General features: G+C 34.7%; 1 protein-coding gene across 2 annotated transcripts; it reads left to right on the forward strand.

Annotated features, from left to right (window-relative positions):
• The first annotated feature begins 750 nt into the window (after positions 1-750).
• Positions 751-24,039, forward strand: C3H8orf88 (chromosome 3 C8orf88 homolog). Of its 2 annotated transcripts, none has more exons than XM_056823337.1 (6): positions 751-1,009; positions 8,221-8,319; positions 10,557-10,630; positions 13,739-13,814; positions 15,719-15,825; positions 21,896-24,039. In XM_056823337.1, exons 2-6 carry the CDS (start codon positions 8,247-8,249, stop codon positions 21,917-21,919), a joined length of 354 nt encoding a protein of 117 aa, XP_056679315.1. In that variant the 5' UTR covers positions 751-1,009; positions 8,221-8,246; the 3' UTR covers positions 21,920-24,039. The 2 variants fall into 2 exon arrangements, with proteins under 2 accessions (XP_056679315.1, XP_056679314.1); XM_056823336.1 differs by having other exon boundaries at positions 754-1,009; positions 13,736-13,814.
• The last annotated feature ends 306 nt before the right edge of the window (positions 24,040-24,345 follow it).

Raw genomic sequence — 24,345 nt, forward strand, 5'->3', positions numbered from 1 at the left:
AGGGATAATTGGCTTCGGAGACAGTCTCAGAACAATGATGTCCAGTCATCTTGGACAAATATCAGAGAATCTCTCAGGGCCCTGATCATCTTTGGTAAATTCTTCTTTTGAAGCTCTATATCTCTGAGGAAATCTCCAATCTGAATAAAATAAAATTTAAAAAAATCCATCTAGAAAGATATAGTTTGAGACAATGGGTTACTTTAACAGACTGTCTCAAGCTTCTCGTTGTTCCCTCCTTAACACACTAATTATAGTGTTTTTGGACATAGTGTAGTAATTTGCTTTGCTTGACTGTGCCTATGAGTTATAAGAGATTTGTTTTGTGGTTTTGTTTTCCTGTTAAAAAGGGAGGGAAAAAAAGAAAATAAAAAATTACTTTAAAGAAATGTTGTAGCCTCCGGGCTGTGGTAAATTAACCCTTTCCCCCCTTTCAAACGCCCCCAAGTAAAGGAAACTGGTGGCAGAGGCTGAATTACACCAGATAATCTGAACTTCAGTTTATCCCACAAGGAGCTCCCCCTGCGAGACACACCCCTTCCCTTTCCCCGCCCAATAACGAGGCTGCGCCTAAACCCAAAGAAGCGGTTCCAGAAGCGCCTCCACGACCACCCGCAGCGTACTCTTCATTCTCCCCCACCCCCCAACCCAGGAGGCGCGCGAGCACCCGATGGCTCACGAGAAGCCCGTTTAACGGTTCCCACAGGGGCGAGACGGTGCCCGGGCCTCCTCGTAGGCTCCGCCCCCTTCCCCCGCCCCTCCCCGGCCCCACCCCAGGCTCGCCCGTCCCCCCGCCCCTCCCCCGGCCCCCCAACCCCAGTCGGGATCCCGCTCCCGACCCCGCGGCCGCTCCCGGAGGAGGAGAAGGCAGCGTGAGGAGGGAACCGTGCCCTCGACTGGAGGCAGGAGGACCGACGGGGCGGCCGCGCTGGGGACAGGTGTCCTAGGGCTGGGAAGCCGTGGTGCCGCACCGGACACTCCGCCCCGAGCTCTCTCGGATCCTGAGGCGGTAGGTGGCCGGGTGCAGCTGCAGCGGCCGGCAGCGGCGGAGGAGGCGGAGAAGGGGGAGGAGGAGAAGCAGGGATTTGCTGGGAGGGCGCCTTGTGGAGGCGGGGGCGGGTACCCTGAAGGAGATTTGTGGGGGTAAAGAAGGGGGGAGGGGTGGGGGATGGGAGAGGGCAGTTACGGTCGTCTGACCGGGCGCCCCCAGACCTTGGGGCCGAAGAGCGAGACCGGGGGCTGGAGGATGGGGGGGGGTGTTTGTGTGTGAGGGATTTTCTACGTGTGTTTACAAACTTCTCATTCCTCACTAGGCTAATGATGATCTATAGTGGACACTTATTAATACTTGTTGATTAATTTGTTAAATGATATTATGACAAGATTGAGCTTGTTAGGGATTTTTTAAAATCTTGGGTGTTTTTAAGTTTTGTTTATAGTATTGTTTTATATATACATATATATAACATTATATGATTATGTTTATTAAGTTGGCAGTTCTCTAGGATAAACTGGGAAAAGCCAAAAGAAAAGAAGTCTTGTTCTATAGGGCAACTACAAATGCTAATTTTGTAATGTAGGGTTAGTTGATATTCCAATAGAAAAGTGCTTCAGGTAAATAAAATAGCTTTCAAAGATTCAGCTCAAATCTCCATTGTTAGAAGGGGCCTATTTGAACATCACCTACCCTCAATGCTAGTGTTCTCTCCCAAATAACTTTGTGTCTTTTTTTGTCTACATATGTATGCACATTCGGGTTTCCAAACATAAACTTCTTGAAACTAGGAACTGTTTCACTACTGTCTTTTATTTCTAGTATCTAGCACTAAGAGGGCACTTAGGACAAACTTGATTTTGTTGTTATTTAGGTTTTCAGTTCTGTAAGACACTTCATGATCCCAATAGGGCCTTTCTTGGCAGAGATTTATTAGAGTGGTTTGCCATTTCCTTTTCCACCTCATTTTACAGATGAGGAAACTGAGCAAACAGGGTTAAGTGACTTGCTCAGGGTCACACAGCTAGTAAGTATCCAAGATGGAATTTTAACTCAGTTTTCCTGTTTCTGGAGCTGGCACTCTATCCACTGTGCCACCTAATTGCCCCAGGAGTATTTGATAGGAAGTAGTGAATTAAGTGGTATTTTGACAAGATTGTATGTGTCCCCTCCCCATAACTTCTCACCTCCTACTTACATATTTTGAGTTTTGTTTGCATCACTTTTTTTGCCCCTCTCATTAGACACTTTCTCAGTTCATTATTTTCAGGGTAAAGGAAGAAATATATAGTAATATGGAAGTCATCAGTTCGGACCACAAAGATGATTTTTCTTGTACCTCCACTTATTCCTTTTTTTTTTTTCACTGCTGTTTTGCATTCTGTATTTCATATGAATGACATTTTCTTAAGTCCTTGCTAAGGTTCATATCTGCTAGGAGATGTGATAGACTTAGACATATAAAGACAAAAAACCCCAATAGTTGCTTTCTTTCCACTTTTAATATTCACTCATTAAATGTGAAATTAATTTTCAGGCATTCTTAATTTTGTGATGTGCCAAAATTTTTGCATGAGTGGAATTATTTTATTGTCTTTTAAGTTGATGGCTTAATGATTTTAAGTTGATGGGTTAATGATTGTCCTTTTCTTTTGAACTTTTATTCTTTTTCTATTTCTCAAATGTTTCTCCTCTTTCCTGAAAGGAAATTGAAATGGAAATTTTAAGAGAGTTTTCTAGGTATCGAATTTTGTATATTAAACTACTTGGTTGTTACTTTGTGCTTTTGACATAGAATTTCACTATGATTTCCAGGGAAACTTTGGAAATACAAAAGAAAAGTAGTTCAGTAATGTTTAATACAATTTAAAATGTTAATTTCTAAGCACAATGGTTGATGGTAGGTAGTGGGATTTTTCATCAACAATTATCTCTGTCTTCATATTTTAGGATTAATCATTGAATAGTGAGGTACCAACTATCAGGTAGCACATGACTCATTTTAATTTTGCTTTTTAATCCTCATCTCTTTCCATTATTCAGAAATGAAAGAATGTACTAAATGTCAGTAATTCCTTTACTTCAACAATAATAGCTGGTGTTTTGGGCACACCTCAACTTTATTAATGTATGTTTTTCTAGTTTTGACTTGAATTTTTGGGAAAAGCTGTAGGGAATTCCAGATCTATCATTAATACAGTCATAAAATTTTAGTAATAAGACTTTATAAAGAGTCTAGGCAAACAATCATTTTATAGATGAAGAGACTAAGGTCTACAGACCATAGAAATTGTCATGTTGTTTATGGTCTTATATCCAACTATTTGTAGTAAAGCTTGCACTAGATAATCTTTCTTCTGACTTTCAGGGTAATGTGCCTTCTACTATATGGTGATATTTAAAACACAATTTTTAATACATTTGTAGTAACAACCACTTACAGGTATCTACTGAGTTCATGACTAGTTGAATCAAAATGAATGATGTTTAAAATTCTAAATTTCTAGCAGGAAAATTATAAAGGTTAAAATTTAGAACATTAACATTTTGGTAGTCCTACCATTTGCTGCCTAATGTTGTATGTAGGATTCTGTTTCACTTGCAACTGTTGACATCACAAATACCTGCTCTAGGTAATACCAACTGTTGGGAGGAAAACTTTTTGAGTTCTATATTAAGGATTTGCCCATTGAATGAATGAGGAACTGGGATTTATGTAGGGTCTAATGTTACTATATAGACTTTATTATCTTGGTAGTTAATCTTTAAAACAATTTTACCTGTAAATTATAGATTTTGTAGTATATGTAGGTTTTTAGGTAATATATTGATGGCATGTTTTATTTTATATGAAATCTTTTGTCCTAGCATCATTAGGAGGCTTCCTTTTCTAATAGTCTAATTACATCTTATGAATATTTTAAAAAATTTCTACTAATGCTTTATAAGCAAATAAGATAACAAAAAGTTGCTATATAATAGTGTACCATAACAGCTTTGTCAGAAATGATTATGAAAACAGAGAATAAAGCATTATGTCTTAGTGATTCTTGGACCTCATTTAAAAAAAATCATATATTTAGACCTCTTTAAATTTCAAATTAGTTTTGTTTGTCAGAATCATAGTATCAAAAACATGAATGTTTCTATTCTTTAGCAATTGATTAATAAACCATTCTTGACATTCCATTCATGAAAATGTTAAACATTGATTTGAATAAACAGATATTGCTCTTTTGGAATACTGCTTCCACAAATTAGTAAGAGAAACTTAGTTTTCACTTTTTAAAAATTGTGGAAGTTCTATAGCCCTAAAAAGGAAATTATTTAGTGGTTGTGGTTTTACTAATTAGAATTATAGTGTCTTTATTCCAAAATTCTTTTCATAATAACTCACATTTATATAATGCTTTAAGGTTCTCAAAGTGCTTTCTTTCAAAAAGTACTACGAGGCCAGTAGTGGAAACATTGCACCTATGGTTGAGAGAGCCTATGGCCTGAACATGGACACACAGTTAGGAATTGTGAAAGCTGAAGGTATCCCTTAATTTCAAATCTTATACTATTTACTCTGTGGTGTAGAAGATAGAGAACTGGTCTTGTAGTCTGGAACACCTGGGTTAAGTTAAATCTGATATAGATTGACTTTTTGATCCTGGATAAATAAGTCTTTCACTGTCTCCAAAAGTTAATATTCCTTAAGTTTCAGAACAGTTGTGGAGTTGCCTTGGGAAAGGGCTTCCTCAACTGTGACTTAATACAGCAATGAAATCACAGGTCTGGACAAAAAAACAAAACAAAACAAAACCCACAACTCAAAAAACATACTCCTAAAACATCCCCCCGAATTCCCTGGCATTACTTTGAAATAAATAGGTCCATATTTACATCTTTGACTTTTCCATTTTCCCTCAAATAAAGTAGTTTTCATTTTATCTTTATATTTTATTTTCCCATACCCCTTCTCTCCTCCCACCCCTTCAAAAATAAAAAAAGAAAGGAAATCTTTTTGGTTAGGGTGTAACAGCACATAGAGTATACACTTGTCCTTGATTAGTACATGATTTGCTAAGTTCTCAAGGCTTTCTTGGCTGCTGAATGGTGCAGTGTGTAGAATACTGGGCCTGGAGTTAGGTAGATTCAACTCTCTGGAGAAGGAAAGGGCAAACCTTTCCATTATCTTTTTAAAGAAAACCCCAAATCAGTTCATGAAGATTTGGACATGATTGAAAACATCAAAACAACAAAAAATAAGACTTTCTGGGTAATGAGCAAGAGAAACTTATAAGTGGTTGTTTAATCTATTTTCTTTGTATTGAATCTTAAGGATCTATTATTTATTTATTGTGAGCACTTTTTTCAAAAGTGTGGATCAAAACCTTGTTCTGTCTTTATAAATTGCTTATGTCTGAAAAAAAATCACATTATTATCATTTTGCTAATGAATTTTCTTTGTTTAACCAAGATGTGCCTCAAATGACTAAGAATTTCAGTTACTTAGAGTTAGATCTTTTCCTAGTTTAGGATACTTTCTAGCCAGTGGTTTTACTCCAAACGCATAGTCTTAAATAGCCCAAGGCCATTCCCATGGTAGAATAAGGCATCAGAGTTGGAATTTTACTGTAGACTTTGTACTAATCATCTATCAGTGATGGCGAACCTTTTTGAGATCATGTGCAGTGTCCCACTCCCAGAAACCATGCGCTATGCTCTGGCTCCCCCTCCCCCCCAGTCCTGGACAAACCCTGCCCCACCCTTACCCCACACAGGGGAGGGAGAAAGTGCTCCCATTGGGCTGCTGGGTGGAGGGAGGGATGGGTGAAGTGAGGAATGTCCTCAGAACAGGTAAAGTGGGGAGGGGAGTGGCCTGGTCCAGCTCTGCCACCTGTGAGCCACCCACCTTATCCTCTGTGTGTCTCCACTGGGCTGCTGGGGAGAGGAGTGAGTGAAATAAGGAATGCCCTCAGCCTGGATGAAGATGGGGAGAGGAGTGTGTGTTCTCATTGGGCTCCTGGGCAGAGGGGTGGGTGATGTGAAAATGTCATCAGGTATTGTGGAGAGAGGGAAAGGAGCAGCTCTGCCCGAGGCCCTCTGCCTTTCTAGTAATGAACTCTGAGTAGGGAGGACAGTGCATGTGCCCACAGAAAGCACTCTGTGTACCCTTTTGGCACATGTTCCATAAGTTCACCATCACTGATCCACATAGTTAAGCAGATTTTGTATAAAGTAATGAATATTTGAAAAGCATTCATTTTTTCTTTGATAAAATATAAGCTTAAGATTAAGGACTGTTTCATTTTTATCTTTTTATCCTTAGCATCTAGCCCAATCAATGCCTGGAACTTGGCATATGTTTAATAAATGCTTATTGATTGCTTCAAAAAATTGATTTATGTTCTCTTGCTGAGAAAAAATAATTGAAAACTAAGATTTCTCTTTTTCAAGCCATCATTTATTTATTGCCCATTTTCTCTTCTTTCCTTCTGGTCCCTGGAGAGGTTGGCCCTTTTCCCCCAGTTCTCGTTCTCTTTGACCTCCCTGCAGTTATTTGGTACCATTGATCATCTCATCTTACTTTATATTTTCTCTTTTTTGCTTTTTTGTACTGCACTACATTAATTGTTATTTCTTTAAATAAATTTGTCTCCTTTGCTGTCCTTTTCCTAAATATTCTTTAAAGGGTGGGGGATTTTCCAAGGTTATATCCCTACTCTCTTATTTCTTCTTATTAATCTCATTCATTTCCATCTCTATGTAGGTGATTTTCAAATCTGTATTTCTTGTCTGGACCTCTTTTTAGTTCCAGATGATCATCTGGCAGGTGTTCATTATGATGTTCAAAGTGGCTTATTTTTTCTTCTTAAACTTGTTCTTTCCCTCTCCTCCCATTCATTGTTCTTATTAATACAATGCCATCCACTTAATCCTCTTTAATATTGATACAGACATCAATTATTAAGTACCTCATATGTACCAGGCACTATCCTGAATGCTGCAAATACAAACACAAAAATGAGATAAATCTTGCCCTCAAGGAGTTCTACATTTTATGGATATGATTCAACATGTTAAGTAAATATATATGTGCATATATATACATATATGTGTAATTTGTGTGTGCACATATACAAAATAATTCAAAAGATTTCTTAGGGGTGTGATCAGGTTTGCTAACAACTGATAGAACCCCGAAGGTCTTTTGAAGGAGGTGACGCTTGAGCTGAGTCTTAAAAGAAAGTTAAGGATTTCAGGAAGCAATGTGAAAGGAGTCTTGTAGGTATGAAGGACAAGTGGTACTAAAGCACAGGAAGGATAATGTCTTGTATGGGTAATAACAAGTAGTTTGGAGTGTAGAGTATGTGAGGGAAGGAGTAATGTGGAATCCTGTTAGTGGAATAGATTGGACACAGAAGTTGGCTCCAAATACCAAACAGAGGATTTTGAATATATCTTATAGTGAGTGGGGGGAAAATGAAGTATTGGCTATTGACATGGTGAGACTTTATTAGGAATTTCTACTTGACATTTGTGTGGAGATTGAATTGTTGAGGGCAAAGACTGGAGGCAGGAAGGCCAATTAAGAGGAACCTGATATAGGTAGCTATGAAGATCTAAACTAGAGATCTTTCTGTTACAAGTGGAGAGAAATAGGTGGATATTTAAAGATTCAATATTGATTCAGCGATGATTCAAGTGGAGAGAAGAATTAAAATGTCTCTATGGCTTTGAATCTGGATGATTAGAGGGACAAGGGCCTAAAATTAATGAATGAAGAAATATTAAATGCTTACTATGCATCAGACATTATGTTCATGATATATTAAAAGTGAACTGAACCACTTTTTGTTCTTGAACTTACCCTGCCCCTTTTACTTATAATCTCTGCCTGGATTGTCCCCCTTTTACCTGGTGAATTCTTTCTCAACCTTTTAAACTGACATCAAAAGTTCTTTGTTCTTAGAAATATTTCTTGTTCCCTTATGTTGGCAACAACCTTTCCTCTTGGACTGCAGATTGCATTTTGATTTGCTAGCACTTAATTATATTAGAGATTATAATTACATGGTGGTGTCTTATCTTATTTTAGCTCTAGTAGATCAGTGATCAATTCTGTCTATAACTGGCATCACCTCATAGAAGTGTTATGATTGACTGTTGTGACAGAATTCTATTAATTCTCAAACAATAATGAAAATAAGAATTTAATTTTCTTAATTCTTTTAAAGTATGGAACCTCAAGGTCTTTGTGATAATGGAAACCAAAAAATTGATTGGTAAACCGCTTCAGCCAGCAAGACCAGTTCGACATCTGTCTTCTCCCCATGGTGAGTAACTTCCCAGAGATATCTAAATATTTTGTCTGTGTTGTTAGTATTTAAAAGGTTTAATGCTTCAAAAGTATTCTATTGTCATTGTGTGAAAGTTAAATTTAAAACTTTTTCCATAATATTAACCCATAATCTGAAAGACCAGCAAAGGTGAGAGGTAAATTAGCACTTGACTAAAATTAACCTTGTGTATTTTTGTTTCAGGTATCATATTGGCAGATCACTGGCTCCTGCTCAGATCAATACTCCAGCACAAATTGTGCTAATTGACAATGATCACTACAGAATCTTATTGGAGAATAAAAATATCCTTGAAAAAAATTAGGTATATAAGTGCAGTTTAAAGATTATTGTTGTAAAACAGCACTTATGGATTCTGTGGTGATTGGGATGTCATAGCTTTACTTTGGTAAAGTTTAGGGCTATGCTCTGAGCTGGAACAGGTAATCTGACTTCTGGAAACCTAAACATAGGAAAATAGGTAAGTTTTCAGATAAATTACACAGAAATGCCCCCTTTTAACCGTTTACTCTCAGAACCATTAGTCCACAAAGCTAACTTTTTTGGATGATTCCTTGGAAAAATTCTAACTTTTTTTTTGGTGTGTTAAAAATCTTTTGAGAGCTGGTCTAAAGTAAAAGCTTATCTATATTACATGTATAATTTATCCTCTTTCCTTACTACTGTGTACATATAGCCCATCATATTTAATAATATCCTCATTTGTGAAATTCTGTATTTCAATAATTTCTTAATTTACTGTGATAGTTCACTTAGGGCAGTGATGCTTAACCTTTTTGTGTGTCAAGGACTCCTTTGGCAATCTGGTAAAACCTGTGGACCCTTTTTGAATGCACAAAATGGCATTACAAAGAAAAAAATTAGATTGAATTATAGTAAAAAAATTTTATTGAAAGACAAGTTCAAGGACCTTAAGTTAAGAACCTTTGACTTTCAATCCTTAAATCATACTCCTTTGTAGGTCCTTTGTAGGATCAGCACTGCTTTTGAGGAATCATAGGACTAGAGTTGTAAGGGATCTTTCAAGCCACCAAATCCAGATCCTCATTAGATAGGTGAGGAAATTGAGTTTCAGAAAAGGGTGAATGATTTTCTTAATGTGACATGACTGGTAGGTTTTTTTTTTTATTATCCATTATTTGAATCTGGGTCTTGATTGCAAATCTAGTATTTTATGCACTACACCATATCACCTCTTTATTCCATTCTATCTTTCCTATGACTATGCTGCAAATTAAAGAAAACTTTTTTTTAACCATTTTTGCTACATTTTCTACCAGGCTAGGTGCTGGATTGACTGACTGACTGGATGAAAATAATTGCATTGTTGTTAATTATTTTGAGTTAATACAATACTAAGACAATTAATCTGCACATGCAGAAGATATTTTGTTTTGCAAACTTGTTTCAATTTTATTTCCTATTTGGTTTTGTAATCACTCTAAATTTGAAGAATGCAATCATTTATTTTCATTCTACATCAAACCCGTATGTCTTCAGGGATTAATTATATGATTCTTAAAGGGAAAATTCATTGAAAAGAGTAAGTATCTTAGATAAGGATTTATGTATGCTCCAGAAAATTATCCCTATTTTGTTTCAGCTATTCATAGTAAGCCTAAAAAATACTAAAAATAAAAACGGAAAATAAGAATAAAAAATGTTATATTTTGTAATGTCAGTATGTGTGAGAAAAATCACTAAAAATAAATAAATAAAATTTAAGCACTTAATGTAATAGGGCTCCTAGTATATCAATAACTTAGTGTCACAGAATTATAAGACTTGAAGATACATCGTCCCACCAGTTCATTCATTTTTCTATATTTGGACAATACTCTTATTTTGCATTGATTAAAATCAATCCTATTTTTAAAAACTCCATGAAGGAGATTGCTTAGCAAATTTAGGTGACTAAAATCAGTATATAAATATATTCACTGCTAAAAAATATTTTCTGGTAGCTAACATAAATTACTTAAAATTTTTAAGCCTTTTTCTTATTCTCTTCTCTGGGAAAATGCCTTCAGCTATCCACTCTTCTTCATTTAATAATTTAAAGAATCCAAGAGTCACTTTTGTTAGACTGCCTATAATACGTGTAGATACAGAAGTATTAAAAACAACGGCAGTTTTCTCTTTAAGGTCATGGTTTTTGCTTAGTTATATTTCTTTTCTTACCTCTTAATAAAGGTAATAACTTGTCCCTACAGGAGCAGCATTTCCCTTTAATTTTCAAAATGAAAATCCATGCAGCACTCAGTGTTTACAAAGTGGAGTTGGCAGGGTAAGTTTTTCAAATACTTAGAGAATAAATCATTGAAATTAAGAAAAATTTAAAGACATTTATAGTCTAAGTAGTCCAGAATAATAGTTCTCTTTATTAGAGTAATATTCATCATAGCCAATTCACTGCTCACTGCTTGGTGCCATTCAGAGATGAAGGTGAGAGTACTGGTATGCTGGTAATTTGTATTGGTCTAGCTTTGCTTCTCTGACTAGTACCTCCTATCATCTACCAGAAGGAGCAAGACAAGCACATAAATGACAATAGAAAAGTAAAAAACAGCAGTTCTATGACTGAAATAACCACAATGTGCCTTGGAAGTTTTATAAATAAAAATTAATCTGGAGGCTTATTACCAGATTTATAAGCATTCATTAGTAAAGAAACAGAAAAAGGGATTTTCAGTCTTATTAATTTTATATAAAAATCTAGTTTTCCATTGCAGCCAGCTCATACCAGACTTGTCAAAGATCAAGAGATAAGATAAGAGAACTCAGGGAGAGAGAGAAAGAGAGAGTTAGTACAGAGACAGTTAGGTCAAGAAATTTGTCTAGAGAAAGAGAGCTCTTGACTTCTCAAGATGGCTTTCCAAAAACTATAGCTCCTCCCCCTGGATCTTTCCATTGGCCAAAGGCTTGCCATCCATGGTGCTCTCATGCTGGAAGGTTGCCCTGTGCCCACCAGGATGCTGGGGGACACGTGACTTTTTCCTACTATGTTGAGTCACTGGGGTGCATCAGATGGAGATTCCTAATTATTGTACTTCACACAGAAGTTTATAAGAGAGGAAAGGATTACATGGTGTGGGACTAAAGCAAAAGCTATCCAAAGAAGCTGGCATTTTAAAAAATGTTTAATTAAATTTGTCTTTGTGGATGAGATAAGAAATTCTGTCCCTCTCCATAATTAGCAGAACTAGAGGATTCTGGATTTAGAACTTTGAAAATACTGTCAAATTTGGTTGATATCCTGTTAAGTTTTGCTGAATGTTTTTTCCCTTATTTTTTGTTAAAAGGGATGACTCTCCAGGGTCAATCATTTATTAAATACCTACTACATGTCAGGGACTGTGCTAAGCACTGGAAATACAAAGTAAAACGAAAGGCAAGAGAATCAATCCCTGTTCTTGAGGAGCTCACAGTTTAATGTGGGAAGCAACATGAAAATAATTAATGTACAAAAATGTATGCAGATTAAATTGGAGATAATCAATACAGAGAAGTTAGTAACATTAAGGGGGAATCATCAAAGACTTCTTGTAGAAGATGGAATTCTGATTTTACTTGAAGGAAGCTGGTCCAGGAGATAGAGATGTGGAGGGAAACTATTCCAGAGATGGTAAAAAACTAGTGAAAATGCCTAAAATATGGAGATGGAGTGTTTTGTTTTAGGAACAGCAAGGAGACCAGTTTCACTGGATTGCAAAATATGTTGTGCAAGAAAATTGGTAAGGTAGGATGAGGGCCAGATTGTGAAAGAGGATTTTGTATTAGTTCCTAGAGATGATTGGAAGCTATTACATAGTGGAAGAAGAGATGTGGAACAGCAGCTAGTGAGTATGGATGAATCAGTGAAGGTTTTTTGAGGATGGGGGAGACATGAGTGTATTTGTATATAGTAGAGAAGCAGCCATAGACAACTAGAGATTGAAGAAAAGTGAGAAAATTGGCTAGGTAGAAGGGACAGTCTACCAGAAATGACAGGATGGAATAGGATCACTTGTGCGTATAGAAGTGCCACCTTTGGAAAGAACAAAGACCCCTTCTTCATGTGAGACAGAGGTAGAGAAGATAGTAATGGAAGTCTTCTGGATGGTTATGAGGTGAGAAGTGGAGAAATGGAGAAATGGGACCTCTCAGTGAAAAGCCTCAATTTAGTGGGAAGAATTTATTTAGAAATGAAGGTGACATTAAAAATAAAATATATCAACAAAAATTTTTTAAAAGTTAACCCAAAGGGGGCAGCTGGGTGACTCAGTGGATTGAGAGCCAGGCCTAGAGATGGGAGATCCTAGGTTCAAATCTGGCATCAGACACTTCCCAGCTGTGTGACCCTGGGCAAGTCACTTGACCCCCATTGCCTAGCCCTTACCACTCTTCTGCCTTGGAGCCAATACACAGTATTGACTCCAAGATGGAAGGTAAGGGTTAAAAAAAAGTTAACCCAAAAAAGAAAAGAATTGATAATGTTTCAACAGGTGAATATTGGGGAAAGCATTCCAGATAGATCAGCAGGATCTGATCTGGAAGACTCAGAGTTGGGAAGTTGCTCAGGTCATCACATGAGTAGTTGAAGAAATCGAGGCTATATAGAGCAGACCCCTGAATGCTAAGAAGTACTTTAATTCATTCAATGCTAGGAAACCATTGAAAATATTTAAGCAAAGAAGTAATGTGATTTTTTATGGGGACCTCATTCTTATGTTTCATTTACTAGGAATTGATGCTTTCGGAGAATCATAGATATATGAAAAATGTGTATTTCTTGAACCCTTATGAATTACCAAGTTACTGTCATTTATCTCTCAGAAAAGGTCGTTAGTCTTAATACTTCTATCTGAAGAAAAAAATTGCTATTCTGATTTTTGAAATTTTGATTCATATAATTTTTGTGAAGAGTAATTTTTTTTTGGATTTCATGTTTCAGATGAAAAGTAATTGTTAAGAGACAAAAAGTCCAAAATAAGTCCTACGTAAATATGCTCTTAAACAACTTCCTTTTGAATGAATAAATTATTGCTTAGATCAAGAGTTCTCTACCTCTGGGCTCTAGGACCCCTTTATTTTAGGGGATCATGAACTTCAATTAAAACATAACATTTTAAAACATAAAACTGTTTTTCTTTGTGATCCTATGCATTTTAAGAAAATTATTTTGAAAAGATGTCCATAAACTTCACCAACTTTACTGAAATGCCATATGAGTCTATGATACAAAAAAGTTCTAGAACCTCTGGTTTGGATGATATACGTAAATGTTTACTTACTATTTAAGCCAAAACATATGCTCTGACATTTTCATTTATTAGAATTAAATGACTTTTAGAAAAGGTATATCAAATGTTTAAATTTGTAGATTTTAAAAGTACACTTTATTCCTGTTCAGCAGTGTAAGACTAATGGAATGCAAACCTTCACTCAAGGTCTTAACCAACCACAGCAGCATCAGTCTCCAGTCAAAAAAGGTAAACCTGTCCCCAAATCCCCAACTAAAGGTGTAGTATCTTTGAAATTGATACATGTAGGTCAGCATACTGTTGTTGGCTAATGAAATTTAAAGTTTGCTAAAAACCATTTGTACTTTAGGCAACTTGCCTCCAGCTTCAGATTTTCTTTCCTTATTTATTATTGGTGTTAACATTTTCTGCCAGTTATTTTGGAAATTTGAGGCACAGATTTCCAGTTATTTCTAACATTGTCTTAATGCCAGGGAAAAGTATTATAATCATATTTTGTGTCTCTGGAGAGTGATATACTGCTTGATAAGTTTTTAAAGACTTAGAAATATGTGGAAATTCTAGTTACACAGGATACAAAAACTAATTTTTGTTTTTGGTGGTTTTTTTGTGTTCTGTACATAAAACTCCATTAATTTATTCTTCATAAATTCAGAATTTGTAATAATTTGTCCACAGGTAGGTTATTTATCTTGTAAATATATCTGTGAAGGAAAGCTTTGCTAAAAAAATTTACAAATAGTTTTTTATAAGGCATGTTTAAGCAATTTAAGAGAACAAGCTATCTTAGCATGTTATGTACAAATACTACTACTTCTAATTGCTAATTAATATTCCATAGCAATTAAAGCTGAAGTATTCATTATTCAACAGATATTTTTACTCTCATCCATGTATATGATAACTACATTAATATATGTTAGGCCTGAACATATAAAATTTTATTTAACTTCATTCTCTACTTCTGAAAAGATGAGCACAAATTAGTAAAGTTTTATTGTATCTGATTTTTAAAATTCTTTTTTACCTTACTATGTAGGTTCTCCTTAAATCTCTGGGAAAAGCTATTTCCAGGGATGGTAGAAGAAAGCAAAATATATAATAAAAGCACAGCAAGATTCCAATGATAAACCATTAATGTGTATATTCTACTTGATATGAGAATTGTTTTTTTAGAGCAGTGGAGTTTCCTGTGTTAAATTGAACCAGAGTCTACAAAGTAAAATGAAAAGAAAGTACTATTAATTTAAACTTTGTATGTTTCTTTAAATAAGAAAATTAAATAGAAAGCTATGTGATATGAGGCCAGGATAAATGTTAAATTTTAAAAGTGATATATAGCATGTTGGAATTTTGATCAAAGTGATGCAAAGTGCTTGATTTTTTACAAGTTATGTCCTTGTTTGAAGACTGCGTTAGGTTTTTGTCCTGGCTCAGTTATTTACTAGCTGGACAAAAGTCCTTTCATTTTTATTTCTTATTCCTCATCTGTAAATTGGTGACAATAATACCTGGCCTGCCTACTTCTTAGGATTTTTATGAAGATCAATTGAGGTAAACTATTAAGTGCAATATAATTTTAAGGTATTATTGTATTTACTTAGATATGGATTAGATATTACAATTCATGGTACTTGTGTGGCTTTCTTTGTTAATTTTGAATTTTTTTCAAGATAGTAATTCCATATTTGTTTTCCCAAGGTACTACTGAAAAGCTAACATATTCAAGTATATTTCATATAACTAAAATTTCTCATATTTTATAAATTTAAATACTTATATCAAAATTATATTTAACAAAGCCTGTAGCACTCTGGCACCAAGGAATACCTCATTTGTCTGTTGGACCATACAGAGTTAGTTAGAGGAGTCCATGTAGTAAGTATTCCCTCAAGCACTCTCACTGCAGCCAAAAGGCTACTGTTCTTTAAAAGGGATATTTTAAAGGAGTTGTTCTAGCTGAAGGAATATTTATCATATGTTTCTCACTTACCTTTTTTTTTTCCTTCCAAGAATAGTCTTTTAAATCTGCAAAACACATGGACGAGTTTCACTCACAAAAGAAATATGCCAAAATTATTTGATAGGGAATTTTGTTTTGTCAAATTCTAATTGGTGGTTAATGTATACAGAAAGAATTAAATATAGCAGAGATTTCCTGTTGAAGCTCTCAAGTGTTTCCATCTGTAGAAAGAAACCAGACTTTCTGCCTGATCATCCCATTGTACTCCAGAAGCCAGTAAGTACTTTGTTTTGTTTTGTATCAATTCAATTCTACAAGAATTGATTGGATTATCTATTAAGTTTCTAATTCCTTGTGATTTGATATCTCTCTCCAAGCCTAAGCTAACACAAAACTCCTATGGTTAACAAATAAATTGGGCATTTGTCCATCTGTGTCTTTCTCATGATATTTTTTAAGGAATGGTAGAAGGCAAGTGTTTTAACCTGAAGTCCATAATTTTTAAAAATATTTTAATGATTGATTTCTTTTGTAACTTGTTTTCTTTTTTATTCTTACCTATTTCATTTTTAAACATTTTTCTGAGAGAGTGCATAGGTTTCTCCAGATTGCCAAAGGAGTCAATGACACAGAAAAGTAAATAATCCTTCATGTAATGGATTCCTGAATTAGAGTCAATCATACTCTGAATCCTGCTTTATATAATAGCTGTATGACCTTGAATGGTTAACCTCCTTGAACTTTAGTTTTTATATTTATAAAATAATAACACCTACCTTACAGGGTTGTTTGAAGCTCAGATGAGATTAAAAAGCAATGATCATTTATCTTTCTTACTTCCTAGACTTAATATGCCAGATTCCTTCTTCTATTATTACATTGTTTCTCAAATGACATCCAGGGCATAGATATAATTTTACATATTATAGAAAACAATCATTTCTTCCACTTATTTTTTGGAGTACAGATTTAGAGGTCATCTAGCATAACCCATGCCTAAGTAATAATTCCCTTAACAAAATGTCTGATACTTCCACTTGAAGCTCTTCAACATTGAAGAACATATTACTTCCAAAGACAGATTATTCTAATTTTGGATAATATAGAAGTTTTTCCCCTCCCTGATATTTAACATAAATTTGAGCAAACTAATCCTAATATATTTTACAGTTGTTTCAGTCATATCTGACTTCATAATTTGGGGTTTTCTTGGTAAAGATACTGGAATGGTTTGCCATTTCCTTTTCCAACTCATTTTACAGATGAGGAAACTGAGGCAAACATGGTTAAGTCACTTGCCCAGGGTCACACAGTAAATATCTGAGGCTGTATTTGAATTCAGATCTTCTTGACTTCCGGACTGATACTCTATACACTCTGCCACCTAGCTGACCTATATTTTACATGGCAACCCTTCAAACTTCAAGATGGCTAGCATGTCCTTCCCAAATCTTACTAGGCTAGATATCTGTAGTTCTTCCTCATCTTGCATGGAAGACTTTTCCAATCCCTTTATTATTACTTGTTTGCCTTTCTCTTGGGCATACCAGTTTATTGTGTTATTTGTTCTATCTGATATACTCATCATCTTCACTTAGACTTTAAGGTCCATTTCAGATTCTGCTATTTCCATGTAACTTTTCCTGATCAACCTAACCAAAAGTAGTGACTTCCTCTTCTGCACTCCTCTTTGTGTAATTTTCATATATTGCTTTGTATTATGTATCCTTGTCTAATTTAACTTTGTTAAAGTATAGCAGTTTGAGAGGAAAGTTTGTGCCTTCTGCCACAGCACTTATTTAAATTCCATTCAATACAAGGTAAACGAATAATTTTATGTGAACTATCTTGATATACTTCAGAGCTAAGGTTCATTTGGGAAGTATATGTTTTACATAGTAGCATGAGAATGTAATGATATAAGAAATTACATAGACAAGGCTAAGTTACTGCCCTATTTGAAGTTTTCTTTTTATTAAAAAAATAGAAGAGCTATGATTGTATATGTATTAAGTCCTTTAATTTGTTGTGCTTTTTTGGAATTTTTGTAGTCAAGTTACAAAGGGCCTTCATTTTATTTTTCATTAGCAAATCTCATTCTAGCCTGTACAACTTTGTTATATTGTGCTCTTGACTTCTTCCTTTATCATAGTCCAATAATAGGTCATTAATTTAGTTTTAGATTGAGTCAAAGCTAGAGGGTGACTATTCAATGTATTTATATAAAGGGACAATTGATGTGGTGAAAGCCTTCACAGGTCACATTCAAATGTTCCTTAAATATTAAGTATAAGTATATGAAATATATTCATTTTCCACTAATTTTGGAAAACAAAGGAGTAGAACCTAGACTGAGGGCTTTTCAATTTATAAATATAACTAATTGTGTTGGGCTTAGTGACACTTGAGTTTTTGTGCCTCTACTGGGTAGTTTCCCACGTAATTCAAGTTCCTTACCTGGAACCATAAGTCCAAGATATGTGAATTGTTTAAAGCCTTTAGGGTACATATAGAACCTTTTGTAGAAAGAAGAATTGACCATTTGTTTTACTTGGTAAAAGAGGTAGATTTGGAATCAGTGGCCACATAAAGAAGCTGGTTGTGACTGAATAGAGCTATCCAAAAGCAGACAAGCTTGCTTTTAGGTGGAGTCTCACATTATTAGAAGTCTTTTAAGCAATTCTTAGGTGATGATTGGTTGGGATATTTTGGAGTCTTCTCTATAACCTTTGAGATCTTTCTAGCTCTGGAAGTCTATACTTGGAAAGAAAATCTGTCTCCTCCATCTCTCTTTGAATTACTTTCTGTGTGTATTTGTGTTCACTGAGCAAGTCAATTAGATCATGAGCACCTTGAAAGCAGGAATGATGATCCTAGAGTTTAGCAGAATGCCTGGCACATAGTAGCTGCTTAATCAATGCTAGTTGACTGATTGTCTACTAGAAAAGACTACCAGAATTTTATTTTGCCTGTACATAAGTACTTATATATTAAGTGACCAAAACTGCATATTCCAGATCTAAGGGTTGGCCTGGAGAGTGTTTTCAGAAGAACCTAATGGGGAGTTGTAACAATTTGGATGTTTAGTAATATCAATTGCTAGTAATTATCAATATCAGTTGAACTTAGAGTGGGAGGACATGGATTTGAATGCTGCCTCTGCTATTTATTATGTTTATCAAATCTTTCTGGGCTCTGCTTTTCTCATTTATAAAATGAAGACGTTTGACTAGATTGATTTTTTAAGGCCTCTTCCAGTTCAAAATTCTATGGTGTTATTGTCTCCAGCTCTTGTACCATACCAGTTCATTTTCTTTTCTCTCCTAAATTTTTATAGCAATCAAAGATAATAGTGTTTACTGGAACAGATGAGCAGGCCAACAGAAGTGTTTAAGACTACCAATTTATCAATTTCTAGTCTTGAACAGATTATGATGATTGGAGAAATAAGCATCTAGAAAATGGCAGTTAGTTTTTCAGTTTATTCAAAAAGAACATTTTCCTTTATATATTAATGTGCAGTTAGTAAGTATAAATATTATTAATGGTCAAAGGGAAGGCTTTATTTTTCTTTTTGCTTAAGTCTGGTGAATATTTTGATTCTTGTAAAAATATTTTGATACTTTGTATTTGATACAAAAGCAGTATATCTTTTTTTCTTTCTACTTTTATTCTATTTTGTTTTTGTATTTCCTTAAACACTTATCTTCCTCTCCTCTACAAAAACATGTAATGTCTTTCCTTTGTCTTCTATTACATAAGTTTGTCTTTCCAAACTTGAGTTCCATCTAAACCATCTAAACAAAAATATTTTGTCTCCATCACTTTTTTTTCCTTTGTGCATCCTACTCTTTCCCCAAAGTTCTTTATTTTGATCTTTTCTCCTTTTTTGAGGTTTTCTCATGTGGAACTTAATATAGTTGCCTTTTTTTATAGACAGTGACAAAACTAGCAGGGTATAGGCTATGCGAATGCTTTTGAGAACACTTTAGAAAAAAAAGAATAAGATCTTCTTTGTTCTGTTCTTCATAATGAAGAGTCCACCCTGGAGAGCAAACAAATGTATCTTTGTTTGAAATTTTCTTGGAACTTTTTTCATTTTCAGAATTCATAAAATCTCAGTTTTGGAAAGGACCTCAGAAAACATCTAGTTTAACCTGAACTTGAACAGAAAACTTTCCACAAAATCTCCAGAAATTTTCCCTACCACCCAAACTGTAAAGGATACTCCTACATCTAATGATAGTCTTTTCCATTTTAGGATAGCTTTAATCATAAGGAGATTTTTTTTTCTTACATTTAGCCTAAATCCATCTCTCTACAATGTCCATGTCTTGTTTCAGTGTCTGTCCTCCAGGTTCTAGAACAAGTATTGTCCTTTTTCCACATGACATCACTTCAAGGTAGCTATAAGGCCACTACTAAGCTTCCTTCAGGATAAATATCCATAGTTCCTTCAACAAATTCTACTATTGCATGATATGAAGATCATTCAGAATCCTGGTTTGCCTTTCTGTAGATGTTCTCCAGCTTTTCAGTACTTTGTAAAATGTGGGTGTCCAAAATTAAACACAGTATTCTGCATATTATCTGAGCATAGCAGAGTATGGTGTAATTCTCCCTAGTATTGGACACTATCCTTTTCTGAATGTAGCCCAAAATTACTGAAATAAGGATTTGAAATCACCTGGCATCCTGGGACAGATGTACAAACAAATATTTCTTATCATCCATATGAGGTAGTTGATCTTTGGGCCAAAAATCAGATTTGACACCTGTCTGGGAGTTGTTTTAAAGGACACGTATAGTCTGTGAGACAGATTAGGAAAGAGTAAGGTCTTAAGAATTGAGCAGCATCAAGGAAATAGCATCCTAATACTACCTAAGCATTTAATGGGTTGAGCATGAAAGAATTGGTGGTACTATGGTAACTGGAAAATGAACAGACAGAGGCTAAAAAGAGAAAATTATAAATTGTAAATGATAGAATTTGCCAGCACAAAAATGGCAAAAAAGAAAATATAGATCACATTTCATCTGGTAAAAAAATACTCTGTTTAGTAGATTGGACATCACAGTAACGTAAAACCCTTGTGATTTAAACAAAGAAGTTACCCCCTAAGTTGATGCCCTAACCTTATTTGCCATATGTTCTTAAATCCTTATTAATATTAAATGTTAAATGTTACATGAAAGTAAAATTATAGCTTTAACATTTCTAATAGGAAGAAATTCTTCTTTGTGTTAATCTTGCCTCACTTTCTTTTAATCCAAATCTTTCTCACTCTGGATCAGGCCTTCATTACCTCTTGCCTAGACTATTTCAAGTACTTTATATTGGGGTCTCTGTTTCAATCCTCTTACACCTCCAATCCATCCTTTGTATGGTTGCAAAATGATTTCCCTAAAGTGCAATTCTGATGTTAATATTCTCCTTAGTGGTTCCCAATGGACTTTAAGATCAAACAGAAATGTCTCTGTTTGGCCTCCAAAGCTCTTTTGAACTTGATCCCATTTAATCCCCCCCCCCCTTTTTAAACCCTTGACTTTTTGTCTTAGTATCAATTTTAGGCAGAAGAGTGGCAGGAGCTAGACAAATCAGGGTTAAGTGACTGCCTAGGTCACAAAGCTAGGAAGTATCTGAAGCCACTAGAGTCAGTTCTATCCACTATGCTCCCTAGCTGCCCTTCTCATTTCATTTTCTGGGTATAGTATAGTATAGGATATACTTTACATAAAGTATAATATATACTTCAGGCAAATTGGCCTTCTAATTGTTCCTCACACAAAGATAAACATTTACAGTGATTCGAATTGATCCTTTAGGTACATGTGTTTTCTATATTAGCATGCTAACTACATAGAAAAGCTGCATGAACTGCATTTAGAGAAACATTTTGCCCTATTTTGTTTTATTTCTAGTCAAACCACTTCCAGGCATCTTGATATGTGTGGTTTACAATCAGTTTGCAAAGGTAGCTGGGTGATACGAAGGATAGAGTGCTGGGTTTGGAGTCAAGAAGACTCATCTTCTTGACTTCAGTTTTAGTCTCAGACATGTACTAGCTTTGTGACCCTGGGCAAGTCACTTTACTTGTTTGCCTCAGTTTCCTCATCTATAAAATAAGCTGAAGAAAGAAATGGTAAACCACTCCATTATTTTTGCCATGAAAATTCCAAATAGGATAATGATGAGTCTCACATAACTGAAATGACTGAATAACAACATAGTCAATTTACTATGTCTTAACACATAGTAAGCTTTAAATAAATATAATGATTTGGTATATAATTAAAACACATGAATATAGGTTTTATTTATTGAAACCTTTCTTTTGTGTTTCAGGAAAACAACCAAAGTTTTAAGTAGCATTTATAAGAACAGATGATTTTGAAGATAAAGAATCGTTCATTTTATATTTTGGACACCTAAAAATGAAGTGGATCTAGTAACAATAACTGCGATGGACCGTGACAATCCAATTTATTTTTCATTTCAATGGTTGACTATTTGGTTTTCCCTAAAATGAGTAAGAAATATTTTAACCTATAAAGAACTTTCTTTCTAATCAGCTTCAGCTTTTGCAGGCAAGCAACTGCATAATTTGGGAAATAACACTGGAAAGTAGTAATTGACTTAGTTTTGTGGGAAGACCCGGTATTTATAATTTGCACGTTACTTGCAATTTTTTTGTTTTTCATCATTTGTAATAATGGAATGGAAATGCAAGCTGTAAACGATTCTCAAATATAAAATATTTGCTACTATGTTATGTATATAGTACATAATCTTTTGTTGCCTTTAAAGTTGCTTTTATTCTTGTTTCCAATAATTTTATACCAGCGCATGAAAGGATCTTTTGCAATCTCCTCAAAGTCTTAATTTGAGTAAATTTAATGGTATGATTCTCAGAGACAGGAGAATTTCTTATAGCAATTTCTGACCAATTGGTCTTTAGATTGTTGGGCAATAAACATTGTCTTGGCAGTACTAAAATTATTAGCAGGGGCAGACTAATTGGAAGCTGTATTAGTGATACCAAATGGAACTATGAAGCTAAAAATATACTGCTATATTATAGATCAGACTATATGAAAATTAGTTGGGAGTTTTTATAAACAGTACTATTACTCTTATAAACAGAAAGGAAAATGTTAGGGATTTGTAAGATTGCAGATGCAGTAAGCTTCAACTCTCTATCCAACTCTCTAATTTCCTTTTAATGTCAAGAAAGTATTTGGATGAAGCATTTAATAAGTAAAATTCCTAAAATTAAATTTTTTATACCATTAATCCTCTGTAATGAAAAAGCCACCCCTAATATTACTAGAAAACGTTTTTCCAGCACAGTTTAAAAAAAAAAACCACTTAACCAGTTATAGAACCATTATTCTGTGGAGGTTCATCTGGATGGGTTTTTGCCTCCTCTCTTTTTACTCTTCCCCTCCCCACCAAGAGAGAAAATAAATTCATTTTAAATTCATTTTTCCTGGGATGGGTCAAAGGAATAGGAAAGAGTGGCTCTCTGCACCAGGAGCAAACTATTATTTGGCAAAGGGTAAAAATAGTGTTGTAAAGGTAAGTGTCAATCCCTCTCCTCCATCAAAGGGATCTTGGTTGGTAGAATTTCATGCTGACAAAACATTCTCTTCAAGTCTTTGAGCCATTTTCCTGGGTCATTCTAGTCTTTAGACCAAAGACTTCAAACTTCAATCCCTCATTTACCTGCTCTATCTGAAAAGGCTCCTTTTAAGTGCTAAGAAAGCATTCATTTAAAATAAATCTAAAGCTGAAATTTTATGATGAGCTGTTATATATATATATATATATATTAGCACCCTTTAAAACACCTTTTTATTTAGCTAATTCCTTGTTACCTATATAATAGTTTCATTGAAGTCAGAATTGTCATATGTGATTAAATTCTTACAACTTAAATTGCCTTTTCTTATTTTTAGTCCCTTTATTGCTAATTATAAAAAAATAGAACCTAATTTTATGTAAATTTGGAATCTGGTAAGCCCTTATGCCAAATATCTGTTGGACAAGTCATTGCTATGGGCAGAACACTTTAAATGTCATGCTACCATGGGCCAGACATTGAAGACTACACCGTATTAAAAGACTTGATGTAGTTCCTAAATCTGATACTGAAAAGGACCAGCTGGAGCAATGGCTGGCCCCTGTTTATTACTGAGCAGCTGTTTTGGGCCTGCATTTTATCCTAGCTATTTGAAAATAACTTTTTTCAGGTGAAGATTAAACAGAAATTGTGCACTGAGTTTTGTTACGGTGATCAAATTCTGATAGGTTTTCAAAGTCAGTTGATCCTTTGTTACTGTACATATTCAGAATGAGGCTGTGAAGACTTTTTATATTCTGTCTCTTTGCCTTTGTACATATGTATAGCATGTTTAAATAATCATTGTATATCTCCAGTAATGTTGCACTTTGCTTTGTATATAAATTAAAAGAGTTGAGAGAGTTAATATTTTGTAATGTTTGTCTTCAGTAGAATTGGCCAGGAAAAGTTTTTACAGACCCAATCCATCTAACAATCAAAATAGCATTTATACCTTGAAGAAATTCTTAAACATCTGAAAAATGAATTTAATTTAGACTAGAGGAGAATTGATGGGGACACACAAGGCTCAGTGGGTGGTTCAGAATTATGATTATATATGAGTTCTTCTGTTATCTATAATTTTATAGTCTTTTTAAAAAGTAGTTTTTAAATTTAGCCATTTGAATTATACAGGGATAAAAAGTTGATTGAAAAATTTTACCCTAAGTTA

Source organism: Monodelphis domestica, chromosome 3 (assembly GCF_027887165.1).
Source record: "Monodelphis domestica isolate mMonDom1 chromosome 3, mMonDom1.pri, whole genome shotgun sequence".
In the NCBI taxonomy this organism is placed as follows: domain Eukaryota; kingdom Metazoa; phylum Chordata; class Mammalia; order Didelphimorphia; family Didelphidae; genus Monodelphis; species Monodelphis domestica.

Excerpts from the sequence above, each read along its gene's own strand:
- C3H8orf88 (XM_056823336.1), top strand. The coding sequence starts at position 8,247 with ATGGAAACCAAAAAATTGATTGGTAAACCGCTTCAGCCAGCAAGACCA. Across the intron at positions 8,320-10,556 it reads ACATCTGTCTTCTCCCCATG|GAGCAGCATTTCCCTTTAAT; the intron begins GTGAGTAACTTC and ends TTGTCCCTACAG. Across the intron at positions 15,826-21,895 it reads CCATTGTACTCCAGAAGCCA|GAAAACAACCAAAGTTTTAA; the intron begins GTAAGTACTTTG and ends TTTGTGTTTCAG.